General features: G+C 38.1%; 1 protein-coding gene across 1 annotated transcript in view; it reads right to left on the bottom strand.

The window, feature by feature from the left end:
* Window positions 1–13,892, bottom strand: part of KIAA1549 (KIAA1549 ortholog) — a 157,080-nt gene that overhangs the window by 27,602 nt on the left and 115,586 nt on the right. The window contains exons 13-16 of the mRNA XM_036760330.1: window positions 13,643–13,848; window positions 10,852–11,075; window positions 9,559–9,703; window positions 5,073–5,393 (exon numbers count right to left, since the gene is read on the bottom strand). Of these exons, the coding sequence (XP_036616225.1) occupies window positions 5,073–5,393; window positions 9,559–9,703; window positions 10,852–11,075; window positions 13,643–13,848 (896 nt within the window). The remainder of the gene's footprint in view (window positions 1–5,072; window positions 5,394–9,558; window positions 9,704–10,851; window positions 11,076–13,642; window positions 13,849–13,892) is intronic.

The raw sequence follows: 13,892 nt of genomic DNA, 5'->3' as shown, positions 1-13,892 counted from the left end.
CAATCGTAGGTAGAGCTAACCCTTTGTTAGAGGAATATTATGAGGCGTAGAAAACAGATGAGAGACCTCACATGGGATGGCCTCAAGCTCAAATATTTCTTTGTAATTCACCTTTCATTATTAGCTTGAACTCAGATTCTCTAACATAATTTTGCTATTTCAGGCCACGATGGCATCAGAAACCTTGTACTAACATCACAAAATTTCTGGCTGTGATTTCCTTAATAAGAGTTGTGAAACTGCCATGAGCAGGTACTCAACCAGGAATTGCTCACTATCTTCCCTGTCTTTCTCTGACTCAGCTAGTTGGAAGAAGAACAAATACTGGATCACAAATAAATATGTTGCTTTCTTAGCTAGTTACTTGTTTCTAACTTCTATCCATGTGGTAGGTGAAAGAAAAAAAAAGAGAGAGAGATTATAGTGACTTGGATATCACTGGACTGCAAGTACAAAAGTTCCTGTGACTAATCTTTTCTTAGTCACAGGTTTTCCTTCCATCTTGCCTTTTTATAAGAAGAATTAACCCTTTCCACCTTCAGCTTCCTGGTTTCCTTAAACAAATTTACTTTGCAACTTCAAAGCCAGGACCATTATTTAACTTATTAACAACCTACAACTTTTACAACATCTTGGATAGATATTTGGTTTCATTATCAACACCAGAAGAAATCAAAGTAGAACATCAGAGAATTATCAGAACTGTTTTCTAAAGGTGCTTATATTCTTAAATACGGAACTTAACAACACCAAACATTTTTTAAAAGACATAACAAGAACTTAAGATGGTTTAATCACACTATACAAGGAGAGCACTGAAATCCAAACCAAAGTTACTGACGGTGAATGATATTTCCTCCACAACAATGGGAAGCATACACTATACTTAGCAGGATATGATTCAATGAATTCAGTATTTAAATCATCATTTTTTTGGAGCTGTAAAACATAATTCATCTACTCTAATCCTATAAAATAACTACATATATATATATGTATATATATACATATATATATATATATATCTAGAGAGAGAGAGAGAGAGAGAGAGAGAGAGAGAGAGAGAGAAAGAGAGAGAGCGAGCGCGAGAGAGAGCCAGGAAAAGATGAGCTTTCAGATAAATTAATCTATGAAACAGTTTTTTTAAAAAAACCTTGAAATTTAAACACAGTGATTTTGGGAATTTTTGATACGGGGTAAAACTAAGTGAAATAAAATTTTTTTAAATTATCCTTTATTTCATTGTTTTAACGCAACAGCCACCATTGCCTTTTCTTAAGGGTATTAATGGAAAAGTGACTGTTTCCTTCTACAAACTGTTTATGTAAATCCCTTCTAATGATACAAGAAGCTAATAAGGAACTAAAAAAGCATAACTGTACTCTCAGTGAGTGAGATGATAAAATGTAAAGAATGAATGCAAGTCATTTAATCCTATTTGATTCACTTTTCTCATTTGTAAAAAGAATTAGAGAAGTAAATGGCAAATCACTCCAACATCTTTGCCAAGAAAACCCCTAATGGGGTCACAAAGAGTTGGAGAAGACTGAACAATAAAAATTTAGCATCATTTCCAGAGATTTGGAGGAGTGGCCTGAGCATGACATGATGGACAGAATATAGGATTTAGTGTCAGAAAGACCTGGGTTCAAATCCTACCTCAGAGATTTGTTAGTTGTGTGACTTTGGGCAAGTCATTTAACTTCTTTCAGTTTCAATATCTTTATCTATAAAATGGGACTAATAATAACAATAATAAACCTACCACACAGGGTTGTTATAAAAATCCAATGTGGCAATGTACATAAAACTTTGCAGACCTAGAAACCCTATAAAAATGTCGGTTAGTAATCCAGTGATCTCAATTACACATTAAAAAAAAAAATCCCATCTCAACACACCTAGAATAGAAGAACACTGGACCTGGAGTCAGGAAGACCTGAATTCAAATCTAGCCTCAGACACTTTCTAAGCTGTATGACCCTGAGCAAAGCATTTAACTGCTACCTGCCTCAGTTTCCTTATCTGTAAAATGGGGATGAGAACACCTAGGTTGTGAAAATACTGGTAAAGCATTTGGCAAACTTAAGGTGCTATTTAAGTGTTGTTGTTATTGCCTAATCCTTTCTTCACAACAAAAGGGGCAGATGGGAGTGGAAGATGGGAGAACAAATTTTTAACATCCCCTCAATGAGATGGACTTCGGTGAAAATGGCTGAAAAGAAGATTTCCTCACAAAGCACTCTGAGGATTCTCACAAGTTCCTTGCCTGACACTAACATAAAATCTTTCTAGAGGTCAAATTCATTTTACTCACAGGAATGGAAAGACGATCTGTCAAACGGAATGACTCAGTATTTGCACAACTGACAGCTCGGGCTAACAGCAATGATGTGTGAAAGTAGACAAACAATAACCAAAGTTCATGTGGGAAAAGAAGACACCTTGAAATCCTAATTTCCGTGACTTTATTGTATTCACAGAGAACAAAGGTTGGGTTCCCCCCTCCCCCCTGCCCCCGAGTAGCAAACACAAACTTTTACAACAATTCTTTTAGGGCAAACAGATACACCCAATGTTTCTATTTTCCTGGTGATCAAACTAACAAGATAAAAATTCCTTTGACCCGGCAATACCACTTCTAGGGCTGTATCCCAATGAGATGATGCAACTGGGAAAGAGACCTGTAGGTATAGAAATATTGATAGCAGCTCTTTTTGTGGTGGCAAAGAATTGGAAATTGAAGGGATGCTCATCAATTTGGGAATGGCTAAACAAGTCATGGTATATGAATGTAATGGAATACTATTGTGCTAAAAGAAATGAGGAGCAGACAGAGTTCATAATAACCTGGAAAGACTTACGTTATCTGATGCTAAGTGAGAGGAGCAGAATCAGGAGACCGTCATACACGATTACAGACAACATATCTGTGATGACTAACTTTGATAGACTTGGCTCTTCTCAGCAATACAAGGTTCAAAGACAGCTCCAAAAGACTCATGATAGAAAAAAGCTATCCACATTCAGAGAAAGAATTACGGAGTGTGAATGCAGATTGAGGCAAACTATTTGCTCTCTCTCTTTGTCTTCCTTTCTTTTTGGTTCTGTTTCTTCTTTCTCATGATTCATTCCATTGGTCATAATTCTTCTTTACAACTTGACTATTGTGTAAATAAGTTTAATGTGAAGGTATATGTAGAGCCTATATTGGATTACATGCTTTCTTGGGTGGGGAGGGGGGAGAAAATTTGGAACTCAAAAACCCTTGTGGAACTAAGTGTTGAAAACTAAAAATAAAAAAATAAATTTTAAAAAAATTAATAAAAAGAAAATCACACCTGGATACAAGTTTGATACCTCTGCTGTACACCAGGGATAGCAGTGAACACACACCAGTAAACTCTGAATAAGCCTCAAATGTTAGAACTGAAAGCAAATGGAAGGTTTTCCTTTGTGCAGAGCAGTTAAGCAAAGATCAAGCTGAATACCAATTGATTATTATAAATCTTAGTATAGAACACTACCAGTTAAAATTCAACGTTCTATATCTTTTAATCTTGTGCTACAGCATTCTTTCTTTCCAGCTCTGCAACAGGGGTAGTCATTATGTAATAATTCAATATTTATATTCCTTAAAGTTTTTTGTTGGTTTATGCGAAAAATAGTATTGACTTCATCAAGTATTTTGTCTACCATGTGGCTCAATTGCAGGAATCATGTCTAGGAGGAAATAGTCATGTTTAGAGAGCGTGACCCACAAACACAAGTCTATTTTTGTGCCTAAACATCGCAGCCAGATTGTTTAGGTTCACGCAGCTTTCCCAGAATATGTATCAAAATTAGAAGAACCTAATACAATTACTAAATTGGGGTGCAAATTAGAATTACTACCATATAGCTGCTCTTCTGAGTCATACCTCTTAACTAAATCATTTCATCTCAAATTAGTAGAAAACAATGCAAACATCACTTCCTTACTATGTCTCCTCCTGAGCTAAAAGTGAAGAGTAGTGAGGTGTGGTAGAGAGAGCACTGGATTTGGAGTCAGGGGATCTGGTTTTGAATCATGGCTCAGCTACTTATTGTCTTTGCAACCACAGGCAAGACACTTAGCCACTCTGGCTTTCAGTTTCCTCATGGGGAAGAGGAAAGGTTTGACTAGATGGCAAGGTCTCTTCCTGCTCTAAATGTATAACCCCACAAACAGGCTGAATATATATTTTTTTAAATTATAATGATTAGTGGTAAAATACCAAAGCATCACATACTAAAAAGCTAAGACACAGTTCTAGGGCTGGATTCAAAGTATTCAATGCTCCTTTTTCTAGACCAAGCTGCCAATCCTTGCATTTAGTTGTTACAACAAGGAAGAACACAGAACTACCTTATACAATGCTCTTGACTGGGCAGATTCTAAATTTGCTAGTCGATATCCATTCTTGGAGACTTTAACCATTTGAGAGCAAAAAACCCCCAAACAAACAGTAAAACCCCAAGAAGTCAACAGAAGCACCTGAAGCTAAAATGGGGATTCTTCCATTCAACCCATAGGATTGATGTTAGGGAATGTGAGCAAAGATGTTCATTTACCCTACACACTGGACATTATCACCACAGGTGAGTCAGAGATAGTTGAATTTTGCTGGCTCTAAACTGCCTAGGCTTCTGGGGCTACTTGGTAGTGGCCTAAATAAGAGACAGGAATAATTTTGAGCAAACCCTTCAGACTGCATTTTTTTCCTATATACAAAGAATATCACTTGACACCTATCCTATCTTCATTTCAGCATCGTTGGGAGAACCCAAGATGATGTCCTTATTAATACAGTAATAAAAATAACCTGAAAAAAACCTTAGGACCAAGGAGGGACTGCCTCTAGCCTTGAGAGACTCTTTCACACGAACAAAGAAAAATATAGTGAATAAAGGGACACCTTGCAGCCTTTGGTTATTGCCAAATGCCACCAGAGATCTGATCTACAGATCCTGAAAATAAAAAGAAAAACATTCGCCATTGTCTCAACCCAACCAACTTGCCCGAAAGAGAATTCCAAAAGATTGCCACTCACACTACATGGATTGCTGGTTGTCTGAGTTGGGCCATAAAAGGAACCCCACTGGGTAGTTCGCCGCTCTTCTTGGGCAGCAGTACTGTTGACTTGTAGGCCTGATGTGACCCCAGGTGCAGTAACAGAAGAAGGCTGAATTGCTTGGCTACTGGGAGCTACCAGAGCAAAGGCATCATCCAAGAGGGAGTGCATTGTCTGTCTTGCTTCTTCAATAGATGGCTTGGGCGGGATGTACTGGGAAGCAGGGAAGGGTAAGCCTGGATATTTCCCCAGGTCAGCAGAGGAAGGTGACTGAGGCTCTGCAGGCAAGTCAGGATCTGACTACACAGAAAGAAAAAAAAGCAAAGATACAATCAGACATGAGTTTTTACCATATTGACTCTAAAAATGCAAGGTCCAAATCTAATTGTCAAATGAGAAGTTTTTTGTTTTTCAAACACTGGAAAGAGCTTTTTACTATGAACATAAGAACTAACAATGGCAGACTATCCTGGGAGAGATTATATTTCATTAGAAGAAAGACTGAAAAAAAAAATACACTGCCACTTCAATAATCTGAGAGTTCACTTATCTAAGAAACTTAGCTATCTGAAATATAGCCAAGGCAGGTTATAAAAAACAGAAAAATAAGCCTCTGATTAGTCAAAATAATTTCACAAAGTCCATGCATGAAAACTTGACTCAGAGTCACAATAAAAAAATGGTAATAATCATAATAACAATAAAAGCATTTATACAGCACCTGCTATGTGCCAAGCGCTGTGCTAAGTGATTTACAAATACTACCTCATCTGATCTTCTCAACAACCCTCAGAAGTATGGGCTATTATTACACTAGTTTTACAGTTAAGGAAACTAGAGTCCCTTAAGTCTTCACTCAGAGCATATTTACTCCTATTTTAGGTACAATTTTAATAAGCTTAGTTATCTGGCTGTGGATCAGAAGCTGCTAATTAGAAAGGATCTAAGGTGCTATTAAAGACAAGCATACTAACAGCACATGATGGTTAACAGTGAGGGACAAAACAGAATAAGTATAAAACAAAGATTTTAAAAATAGCAGCCCTTTTAGAGTAGGAACAAACTTGCCTATATATCTCAATAAAAATCCTGAGAGTATCATTGTATAGAACACAATGTAAAACTGAAGTCCACAATGATGGCTTTTAGTGACTAGGGATTAATTCACAGTCGGCACATTTGTCTAAAAAAGAAGAGAGATCTGCATCTTTAAATTGCTTAATTTTTTTTTAAGTTTTGGTGGAATGAGCTTTAGTTGCTTAGAAAATTCAGTCATATGGACTACTTCATTCTCCACTGATATTAAAGAAATGAGGTGTTACCATACTATGTTCTTGGTCAACTGTTCAATGTGCTGACCACAGGAAAAAATAAAGAAGCTTCCTTTGAGCAGACATCCTGGGTTGCCAGACTCCACTATAGGTGAATTATCTACATTTTAGCCCAATAAACCAAAATTCAATGTCACTGCAATTGATGCATGTCAAACGGTAGTATGTTCTACAAAGGAGCTTGGTAACTCCATTTTCTGTAAGTAGGGGAGGGAGGGCATTCTGTTAGCCTAGGATGGTTCATCAGACCTAGCATTCTGACATTCAGTTCATAATAGTTATAAGGCAAAAATTTAAAAAAAAATTTAAATCACTCTCTATATAGATGTGCTAGGTTTGCACAAAGTAAAATTCTCACTATATACAGAGATCTTCACCTTTGATATCAGTCTTACATGCATGTTACAACATGAGTGGCCCAGGGCATACCATCCCTATTATTAGGTTAACAATTTAAAGCAAGAAGCCTATTGATGATACAGTAGTGTTATCTTCATACACTTAAGGGCAGTGCATTTATTTTAATTATAGTTTAGAAAGGCATGGAAATTATAGTGGTTAATTCCACTCAGAAGGAAAATGCCCCTTACTTACCAGGAAGATTATTTCTCAAAGATATTTATCATAATGGTAGCTATTATAATGGAAAGTGGTGATCTTAGAATTTTTAGAAAGCTGCTGGAGAGGGGGAGAAGGGAGATCCTGCTAAGGCTTCCTTAGTACAAAAGCTGTTATGGCAAGTACATACAGCTAATGAAGTGACTATCAGATATCCAGTGGGATCTTCTCCAGTTCTAAGTCCCATTCGAAGATCAAACAAAAAAAAGCAAATGTAAGGATGGGTTATCCATTCCTAGCCCAATTAATCAGAGAAGGTCAAGACCAAACAATCAATCAGACATAAACTACAGATGAGTCCTTAATAAATCCTTGTGAAAATCAGAGGCTTCGGGTCATTGGACAGAGAGATGATATAATACAGGAAACCTTGTGACTAGTTGAAGAATACCCACTGGAGGGGGAGAGAGGAGGACAGGAATGTGTAATAGCTGCTTGAATAATATACTTTTCAAGAAACAAGCTGACACAAGTAACTGGGATGACTCTAAAGACAGTAGATGACTTGGTAGGAGGACCATGAAAAGTAAGGAATAAAGTTCAACTACAGGACAAAATCGAGTTCTTGGTGGGAAGCTAGTACTAGTGTTTTCTGAAAGTGTGGTGAAATGAACCTTCCTTATAGGTTCATACAAGGAAACATCTCTAACTGCTGTCACCACAGCTGACTTGATGATGGGCTGTCACTTAAGAGAACAAAGTGCAGCTTCCTCATAGCAGAGGAGAAGAATTTGGGGGTCAAATGAAAGAATTCCTTCCTTTGGATACTTGTACAGTGAATTATAATAGGAGCAAAGAGACGCTGCTCCTAGAAACAAATGTCTTTCTATTTCTCCTCAATGAAAATAGAAAGGAACCTTACCTCTAGGGTACAGGTGATCTTTTGAGGGAGAAAAAGGAGGAAAGGGAGGGAAAGGTTTATATAAAGATCAGAGACCACCCAGGAGACGAATTCAGGATGAGTTCTAAGAAAAGCTTTGTCTCTCACAGAGGGAAGGTCCCATATAAGTCCTGTCAGGTGGAGTGTTCTAACTTGGGAGCTCAAAAGCACAAGGAAATTGAGTGTGAGTAATCAAAGTGTCTCCATTCCCAGGGAAGTGAGAAACGTTAATGATGGACACCTTGATAGCTTAATTTGAAACCAAATTGGTTCAGACATAGAATAATTGCAATTATGTGGGAAAGTACAATTTTGATTATGACTCTTCTAGGCCAGAATTGAATGGGTTCAAAAATGGATCTTATATTCTCTATACTAGAAGGCATGTCAAAGGAGAAGCTGTATTCCATCTTTCCATCAGAGTACTTCACTGGAAATCGAGAGCCAAAAAAAAACTTTCAAAAATTAAAAGATATTATGAGAAGTAATAGTTGCTAGGGATGAGGTTTTTTTCCCATCTTCAGAGAATATAGTTCAGAATCTGCTGTAGTTAATTCTATCTAGAGAGAAAAAAACAATCTAATTTGTAAGCCCTCCAACTGTTAGAGTTGGACTCAGCCCTCACAGGAAAGTAACATCGTCAGTAGGTGTGTCAAACATATGTTAAGATAGAATAAAATGAATAATGAATTAAATTTAGCAACTTTTGAGGGAGGAAGGTGGGAGGGAAGCTGGCATTCTTAAGTGTCCATGATTTAATTAAATTTGAGGCCAGTATCAATAAGGTTCTTAACATTTTTAAGTAAAGAGTATAATCTATATGCTTCCTTTATACCTAATGGCTCCTAAGGGTCTGAGTGATTTTTTTTGGGGGGGGGGGGCAACAATCAGGATTAAATGACTTGCCCAGAGTCACACAGCTAGTAAGTGTTTGAAGCCACATTTGAACTCAGGTCCTCTGGACTCCGGGGCCAGTGCTCTATCCACTGAGCCACCTGGCTGCTGTCTGAGTGACTTTTTGATTATGACTGAGTGATTCTCAGTTTTTAAAAAAAGGAGGAAAGGACAGGGATAAGGACTAGATCTATCATTTCAGGGAAATTCCAGGTGAGGAGACTCTCTCTACCAATGCAGTTCAGTAAGTTCTCTGAAATTTACAGTCTTAGGGAGGCTGCCTTTTGAGCACTAAGAGGTTAAGTAATTTGCCCAGGGCCACAGAGCCAGTACAGAGATAAGTTTTAAACTCAGGGTTTTTAAAAAAGGAATTCAAATTCTAACATTTCTTATTTGATGATGTCCAGGAATTCCTATCTCTCCATAAAAACAATAATACTAGTAATAATAACTAAAAATTCCCAACTCTGAAGAACATGGAGAAAGTATACGAAGGGGGAGAAAAACAAGAAAGTCAAAAATAGAGCAGAGTACTTCGGAAGATGAAATCCATTGTTATGCAGCTGTGCCTAAACAGAGACTACCCCACCAAAAGAGGGGACTTTGTCTACTAAAGACAGGCACTGCACTATCTTTAATTCTCTTTTCCCTCTGTAGAACTTCAGTGCATTTTCCCTAGTGTCCCAAGAAGACACCCCCAAACAATACATCTTTAAAAGACAAAATTACACACTGAACATACAATATAGGCAGAATTGTTGACTCCTGGTGGCCTTTTGTAGGTGCCATCACTGTCCGTCGTGATCAGTCTATCCTTCTCAGCATCAGTCGGGCTTCCATTGATTTGGTGCTTCCGACGCTGCTTTGGAGAACGTTTTGCACGGGAACTATCAGAGGGAAAAAAAGGAGTTAGACTTGGATGGATGGGGTGATGATGAGAGTTTGAATGAGGACAGTGAAATAGGAAGAGAGAGAGAGAGATCACAGGTCTTAGTGATGGAAGAGATTAATCTGAGGAACATTTCAAAAGAATGCTAGCATGTGGTCGCTGTTGGACACAAGGAAAGAGATACCTCAAAGAGGACTTCAAGGTTTTTGACTGTTGGTGACTTATCAAATGATTGTTATAAACACCTAGAGGCAAGGAAGTAGGGAAGAGTGAGAGCTGATTTTGGCAAGATGAGGAAGATGAGGTCTAGAGTTTTGGATAGTTGTTAGATTTTTTCTTAAAGTTGTTGTTCAGTCATTTCTCAGTCATGTTCAACTCTTCATGACCCCGTTTGGGGTTTTCTTGGCAAAGAAAACTGCCTTCTCCAGCTCATTTTACAGATAAGAAACTTGAGAAAACAGGGTTAAGTGACTTGTCCAGGGTCACATAGCTAAGAAGTATCTGAGGCCAGATTTGAACTCAGAAAGATAAGCCTTCCTGATGACAGGCTAGGCACTCTATCTACTGCACCACTTAGGTGTCCGTCGTCCCCCCCCACTCCTTTTTAAAAGTAATATTCTTTTATTGCTATTTTCATAATGTTTTATATTCAACAGTTCCAGTGTGAAAAATAAAATATTGCCAAATAATTTTTAAGTTAATAGTAGCTATAGCTGAGAATCCATGAGGATTTTTTGCAGCAGACTAGATTACTGTTTGAAGGCATTTCTCTGTGAAGATCTCAATTCCTATATCACTTTATTTAAATTCAAGGCATACACATTTCTGTTAGAATTACAAAAAGAGTTTGCTGGTATAAAAACATCTAAAAGTAGAATTTCTAAATAAGGCATCATCTAGGATAATAGCATTATGATCCAACTCTGGACTTTTTAAAGCAAATTAAAAGGTGGAAAAAAGTACTATAGTTACAGGAAGATTTAAGATGGACAGAGTACGAGCAATGACAAGACCAGACATTCAAGAAGACTGAGTTCTAGCTCTGGTTCTGGCTTTGTGAAACATTGCTAGGAACCCAGAAGGATCTTGTCTCAGTCCTCACTATTGGTTTTTCTGAGTTACCTCCTGGATCTTCCCCAATCATACCTCTTTCTTGGCTCTATGAACACAGTAGGCACACTGGCAGCAGGGTCCAAGATCTTATCAATCTGCATCTGAGCCCTTCGATACACCCGATGACGTTCTTTCGTGTCACCTGCTGACAGTTCATCAACCACAGGGAAATCATAATGTCCTCTACGCTTGGCCCGGAGACGAATCTTGTTTCGGTGGTGTTCGATCTCTGATTTGTGCCGAAGGGCTGTCTGAATCTTTTTTTAAAAAAAGCAAAGCAGGGAGGAAATACAAGAGAATTAATGTCTCTAATGAGCTTTCTGTAAACTGCTCAGGAGGAATACAATTGCCAACAATTTGATCTATCTTTTTGCCATCTCTGCAAAATCCTGCAGTAGAAGGGGATGAGTGAAGAACTAGGCACCAAGAGGCAAGAGTCCTAATCCTAGATCTGCTAATATCTTCTCCTACATTATCAGACCTCTATGGGCCTCAGTTTCTAACCTATAAAATGAAGAGGCTGGGCTTTTAAAACTCTAAGCTCCAAAATACAATGGCTCCTACTTCCCCCTTGTACCTAAAAATTGCTACTCGTACTTAATCTACTATTTGATCTCGCTATATCTATTCACTGGAAAAGCAAAGCTCTAACAGGGACAAAATAGTCAGAAGTTCAATGTTAAATATCTCTTTTGCAAGAGCTGTATCATCATATTTAAGAATAACACATTTTTAATAATAGTTAAATCAAGGAAAAAGTACCCAAACCATAAAAAAATGACTAGGAACTTTTTTTGAAGTGTAGATTTATCTACTCTCCAAGAAATGAAACAATACCAAAGGAAAATATGTCAACCAGAAAAATTATTTTAAGTGAGCAAAAAACATATTTTCCACCCAAGTAAATTTTATGTAATTGCACAACTAAAAATTAAAGTAGAATAGATTTTTTTAAAAAGTTAAGTTTGTCCATTTATTAATCATTTCTATCAAAATATGTTTCAGAAGGCCACCATCCCCCAGCCATTACACCCACTGCTTCTTATTTCACTTTTGGATAGCTTCAAAGGATAAAAAGTGTTTTTGTTTGTCTGTTTCTTACATTTGAACATCAGAAAAGCAGCAGAACCTGGTAGATAGGGAGTCTCAGGGCCAGAAAGACCTGGACTCAAGTCCTACCTTTGACACATATGTACTGAGTACGTGATCCTAGGCAACCTTTCAGTGCCCCAAAGCAACTCTTGACGACAACAACAACAACAACAACAAAAAAAAAAAAGGAAGAAAAAAAGAAAGAAAAAAAGAAAAGCACCAAGCTTCACTGGGATAAGAAGCTCCCTCATCTCTACAATAGTGAAATCACAGCTTGAATCCTCTCTCTCTGTCCTGAGGGCTCATGCCTCTCCACGTAACCTAAGATGGCCCTAGTTTCTGTTGGCTGCCGTAGCACATTGCTTACATCCAGCCATCCCGGTGGCCTTTTCAACCCAGAGTGTCCCTCTGAATGCAGGCCTTCAGTTCTCTCCTGGCCCTGCTCCTGACTTCTGGACTTTACTTTCATCCAAACAGTTCATGGATGAAAGAGGATTTGTTACAAAGGGAGCAATTTAACAGGAACTGAGGAGAAAGAGGATCAACAGTGATAGAAATAAGAATCTGGGAAGAGGTAGCAGGGAAAAGGATCTCTGTATAGTCAGAAGGTAGTTCTAAATGACACAGATTAGGGGAACTGGGGACTAGGAGTAAAGCTGGAGGGATTTGCTAGTCATGGATCAGGAGAATACAAAATAGGTAGAAGCTCATGGAATAAATCAGCTCCTAGGTTCCAACTCTCCATAGGATACATGATGAACAGTTTTATAGAACTGGTTTTGTACCCGGCAATGCCACATTTAGGCAGAGTAAATCCTTCCTGGAAGCTATCAAATTTGGCTTATGAGTCCAACTGCTATGTTTAACAGTTCCTAGGGGCGAGAGTGGGGGAGGAGGAACTTCTATAAAATAATGGGATAATTAAAGCTCAGAATGGTTAGTCAGTAGAGCATGTTTTGTATTGCTAGCTTCCTAATACTCCTTTGTTTTTGAGAAATGACGTAACTACATGTAATATATGAATATGCAAATAATAACAACACATGGACAAATGAAATAACACGAAATCAACCATAAAGGCAGCCAGGTGGCACAGTAGAGAAAGTGCCCAACCTGGAATCAGCAAGCTGTCCTTATTATTGTTGAGTCATTTTTGAGTTGCGTCGGACTCTTCATGACACCATTTGGAGTTTTCTTGGCAGAGACGCTGGAGTGGTTTACTATTTCCTTCTCCAGCTCATTTTACAGATGAGGAAACTGAGGCAAAAGGGTTAAGTTACTTGCCTAAGTTCACACAGCTAGTTAGTGACTGAGGCCAGATTGAACTCAAGGAGATTGGTACTCTTGTCTTTGGGAACACTCCTGGCACTCTATCCACGGAGCTACCTAGGTGCCCTCTGTACCAGCAAGATCCGAGTTAAATCTAGCCTCAGAAGTTTACTAGTTATGTGACTCAGGGCAAGTCATTTAACTGCCATCTGCCTCAGTTTCCCTCTCTACACAATTATGATAATAATAACAGCCTCTACCTCCCATGGTTGTTGTGAGGATAAAATGAGATATTTGTAAAGAGCGTTGCAAATTTTAAAGTGCTATAAAATGCTAGCCAACTATAACTAGAACATAAAGGAGATATTTCCATAACATATATATATATGCGTATATATATATATATATATACGCATATATACATATATATACATAAACATACATTTTTAAAGAATATAAGTACCTCTTTGTTGATTTTGTTGGTTTCTGCCACTCGGTCAGCTAGTACTGGGTGCTGAACTGGAGGTGTTGTGATGGGCTGCATGGCAATTAGCTGGATCTTACTGGAGACCCGTCTGCTGGCTTCTGAAGTGCGGGATAACCTATCCACATGTTCAAAGATCGATGCTGACGAAGGTTGTTCATTTCCAGTACTGGTGAGTGGTGGTCCTAAAATCAAGAACTACAACGTTAACAAAAACCCACAAGCAAAA

Source organism: Trichosurus vulpecula, chromosome 5 (genome assembly GCF_011100635.1).
Source record: "Trichosurus vulpecula isolate mTriVul1 chromosome 5, mTriVul1.pri, whole genome shotgun sequence".
NCBI lineage: Eukaryota > Metazoa > Chordata > Mammalia > Diprotodontia > Phalangeridae > Trichosurus > Trichosurus vulpecula.
Note: the sequence above shows the minus strand (reverse complement) of the source record. Positions and strands in the feature narration are given on the sequence as shown.